The 4504-nt window shown below is 48.3% G+C and overlaps 1 protein-coding gene across 1 annotated transcript in view; it reads right to left on the bottom strand.

Moving 5' to 3' along the window:
* The window catches only part of EEF1AKMT2 (EEF1A lysine methyltransferase 2), a 125454-nt gene that overhangs the window by 12590 nt on the left and 108360 nt on the right, over window positions 1-4504 (bottom strand). Inside the window, exon 3 of the mRNA XM_069101749.1 lies at window positions 4032-4097. Coding sequence (XP_068957850.1) covers window positions 4032-4097 — 66 coding nt within the window. The remainder of the gene's footprint in view (window positions 1-4031; window positions 4098-4504) is intronic.

The following is a 4504-nucleotide window of genomic DNA, read 5'->3' as shown; positions in this document are numbered from 1 at the left end:
CTGGACAACGGCTTTTCAGAATACAGATCAAATCACAGAACACTTCTCAAAGTGAGCCCCAAAACAAAGCTACACATCAGGGCTTATATAGCCTTCTCCTGGCTCAGAGAATGTAACAACCTTATTGACTCACTGGCCAATCAAGAAGTATCTACTGAAAAACAAGCCTCCCACCCCAGGCTTCAGGTGCAGGGAAGATCAACTTTAGCCTAGGGGCAGGGAAGATCTTCCAAATTTGCATTCCCATTACAACTGGCCATTGAGGTACAGTTATCAAAATATTTTTAACAAGTTCGTGGACTCAATGTTAAGAACTTCTGACTCAGATGAATCTTCTGACACAAAAAATGGGAGTTATTTTGATAAACGTTTTGCTGAAATCTAAGCAAGCTATATATCCAGCATTCCCCTAATGAACTATTCTAGGAACAATCAGGGAAATAAAGTTAGCCTGGAATGACCTCCTTGTCTTTGGTTTTCTGATTTGGGGATAACAAGTGTAGATATGCCACAGTCTGCTGGTCTTGGGGGCAGCCAATGTCTCCTGCCTCTTTATCAAAAACAGGAATGCCAGGTCAGTTCTCCAGGGGCATGTCCCCCAGTCCTGCCTTTCTAACTATGCACTTCAGTGATGTGTGTGTGTGTATATATATACATGTCTTTATGTATGGATGTGTGTCCTGTGGGGCCACTTTCACTCATGTCACTCTGGAATTTCCAGGTTTTGGTCCTAAGACAAGGCGTCATTTTCCATTCTCAACTTCTGGTGTCTTGTTCTGCAGTTTTCAGTGTTTTTGAATGCCTCGGCCTTGCCTCGGACACGATCCCTTAGCATACAGCCTGCACCCACAGGGTCTCAGAAGAACTCATCTTGTGTGAGAAGAAATCCACTCAGGAACATGTGAAGAAGCATGCAAGCAAGAAAACGTTCACGGATACGGCCATTTAGATTGCGTTGGCCAAATAAGGGCGTTTGCCTTGGCGGCCACATCACAGTGAAGTGGAACAATAGTACAGTATTTCTAGGAGTTCGAAAGGGGACTCTATGAGCGGGGGTGCCTGGAGTTACGTGGGCTACTCTAAACTTTCCACAACACCGGACCGATCGAGGGCCTGTGTGGGGCCTTAACCAGCTATGCCAGTACAGGGGGAGCCTCAGTCGTGGCCTATTTATCCTGGAGAAAGTCTGGCTGGCTTTTTTGTGGCCACCACATCCATTTCCAGATGTTTGCTGAAGGCCCCTTCGTGACCTGGTCTGTCCACACTGGCCAAGAGTCCAAGTCAAACTCACTGGCCAACAGTAAGCAGACTCCGTTCTTTCCTATTTGAATCAAGACCATGGTCACTGTTCAGTTTGGTTCTGAATCTCCATCATCTTCCAAAGATGCAGGACACTGGCTCCACAGTCACAGCCACCACCTCTTCCCCTAGCCTCAGCCCCTATCTTGGACACCAACTCCCAGCAGCCACTTTTCCTCTGTCCTCTCCAGTTCTCCTTGGCAAACAAAACAGAAGCAGCAGGAGTTGGGTAATTCTACCATTCTGCCTTCTCTTCAGCATTCATTACCAATCTCAGTCCTCTTCTTTTCCCCAAAGTAAATCCAAAAAAGCCTTTTTTTTTTACTGCCTTTAGCATTCCATGCCAATCAAGGAAATTCATTCTGAGCTTTAGCACCACTGGCAAGTATTCATGGGGCCACTTATGTATTCATCCTGCATTTCCTGTCTTAGCCTCCAAGTGCTGTAAACAGTTCTTTAAAATCTCCGTTGCCTGGAGAGCTCCCCATGCATCCACATCATTAGAGCACAATCCTTTTACTTCCTTTCTGAATTGTCTGTCTCTTCACCTTAAAATTTTCTGAAAGGTTCCTATTCCTCATGCCTGACTTCCACTATAGAATTTTAGTTCAGAAAAGTCAACTGACTATTCTCTGAACCCCTGGCAACTGCTCTCTTAAAATCTACACTGTATATCAGGCTATGCCCCAGATGTCCTAACCTTCTCTAGCACAAATGTTAAGATGGAGTATTTAGTCACTTCCCCAATAGATGTACATCACTTCTGTTTCAGCAATCAGCTGTTTTGTGTTGGAAAGAAATCCAGTCCAGAGCACCAGTTCCCCTTGTTACTTCCTCTTCCTCTTGAAGGAGTAAATTATCATCGAGTTGAATCAAGAAACAATTAGTTGTTCTTCTTCTCACAGAAAGAGCATGCACAGGAGTCCGGAGAGCTCACATCCCTCGTCAGTACCATAACTTCCCACAGGCCGCATCTATTACCTCTTTCTGTAGAGGTGGTCTGTAGCACATTCCAGGCACAAGTCTTTCTTGGCCTCTCTCTGTTAATCTTTACAGAAATTCTCCCCCCTCTGATTCTTGGATTTCTTCAGACTATATCTTTTCAAAATGTATTGTTATCGTAGCCAGGCATGATTCCAGAGACTGACGATGAAGCATGCTACACACTCCCTGATGGAGATGACAAACCCAGTGAACCGAATGTGATAAAGCTGTGGGCTGGACACAGCAAATGAAGAATTTGTTGTCTGACCACACGTATTTGTTACAAGTTTTTTTACCTTCTGTTCCTTCCAGATTTCAGAAGAAAGACATTTCTGTTTGCTCTCCCAGCTACAGCCTCCCCCAGCATCCCCTGTTCTTCTCAGGCCCCTTGTCCCAAAGTGGCAGCACAGTCACGAGTCCTTTCTTTGCCCAGTCTTGTGTCAGGAGCCCTTCTGCCAACACACCTACAACTTGGAAACCTTAGAAAGCTCCCAACAATCCTGAGAGGCTCAGTCACTCGCCCAGGGTCCCAGTCAGCAATGGTCAGAGGTAAGGCTTGAACCTGGGACTCCCCGACTCCATGAGGCCACACTGAATCAGGTGCCACTTAATCCCTTGTGCTAGGATTTATGGTTTCCATTCTTAGAATAGAGGCATCTAAGGTCATGAGTGCCAATGCTGGCTTCCTCAGACCTTGTCTTCTGTCATCTCTATTGCTATTCTTCTGACACTGTAGTGATCAACCACAGTGACCAACTTTGTAGACAAGTGAATAGCAGTGTTGCCCTTCATTTTCACTTTAAAACCCTGTTTATTATGTTTGCAAGACTCCAGGCAAATACAATCTTACCAGTCAACTAAAAAGCACTGTGTCTGTGTGCCAGGTCCTGATCAAAGTGACAAGAATACAAAAGAAAAAAATTAAATTGTCCCCATTCCCCTGGAACTTCCAGTCTGTCTGGAAAGTCAACACACACACATAACAAAATCAATAAAAATCCCTTTTTTAGACACTAGGAGTTGAAGGACCAGGAAAGGCTGCATGGAGGAGGTGAGAAGGGGGAATGGCACAGTCCAGTGTGGAGACAAGAACAAGAATGTGGTCAGTCATGTCCAATGGGGCTGGCAAGGTAGGGGAGAGGCCAGGCTGTGAAGAACTGCTGGAGGAGTCTGTATTTAATTAATCACCCGATGCACAAGCAGCTTGTATGTGCATGTTAACCATTCAAAGACAAAAGTGAAACAATCCTTGCCCTTAAGAAGCTTCCACTCAGTGGAGGAAGGCAGATCTGTACAGGGGCAGATACAAATTAAAGCGACAGAACCCAAAATTGAAGGGGACACTCCATGCTGGAAGGCTTGGGAAAGACTTCATGAAGAAGGAAGCCAGGGTTCCTAACAGGTCAGTCTGCAGAGACCATCCACTGAAGGGGGCAATGTGAAAGAAGACACAAAGACAGGCCGGGGACCTTCAGGGCTGCTCTGGGCCGCTGCATCTCATGGAGCAGAGGAGGGACGGGTCAGAACCGGGCTCTGGGAACAGGACCACTAGGCAGGCATGCTCCAGCCCAGCAAAGACCCCCTGTGACCCTCTGTCTGCTAACCCAAAGTCTGGAAATCTAAAACTCTGCCACAAACACTACCTTCTTGAGCAGCTGCTCATCTTGCACTTTCACAAAAGATTATTTAAAATATATTTTTAAAGACACACACTCTGGGTCCTAATCCCTTTTATAAAAAACACTTACCAAATCTCTCCTGAATCTCCACATTCTTGAAAAGCCTGCAATTCTCTTTCATATACAGCATCCCAGCTAGGTAGTGGAGAAAATGCAAGACAAACTTCTCATTTTATTTGACAAAGTAAGAGAGCGAGGTCACCCACAAAGGATGTGTCAGCGTGACCTGGCACCAGAAGGGAGAGCAGGGAAAGGGGGAGGACAGCGGTAGGGACGACCCCAAAGGGACGGCGGCTTTCGGTTTTCAGGGGACCGGACAGCTCCCAGGAGGCAGGAGGCAGGCGGGGGCGGGGCAGGGGCGGAGCAGGGGGCCTGCGGGGGGGGGGGGGGGGGGGGGGGGGGAGGGGGGGGGGGGGGGGGGGGGGGGGGGGGGGGGGGGGGGGGGGGGGGAGGGGGGGGGGGGGGGGGGGGGGGGGAGGGCGGGGGGGGGGGGGCGGGGGGGGGGGGCGGGCCGGGGGCGCGGGGTGGGAGGCGGACGGTGG

This window comes from Petaurus breviceps, unplaced genomic scaffold (assembly GCF_028583685.1).
Source record: "Petaurus breviceps papuanus isolate PSGF00001 unplaced genomic scaffold, PetGlider_PUasm1.0 490, whole genome shotgun sequence".
NCBI lineage: Eukaryota > Metazoa > Chordata > Mammalia > Diprotodontia > Petauridae > Petaurus > Petaurus breviceps.
The sequence above is the reverse complement of the archived record's forward strand: the minus strand, read 5'-3'. Positions and strand labels throughout refer to the sequence as shown.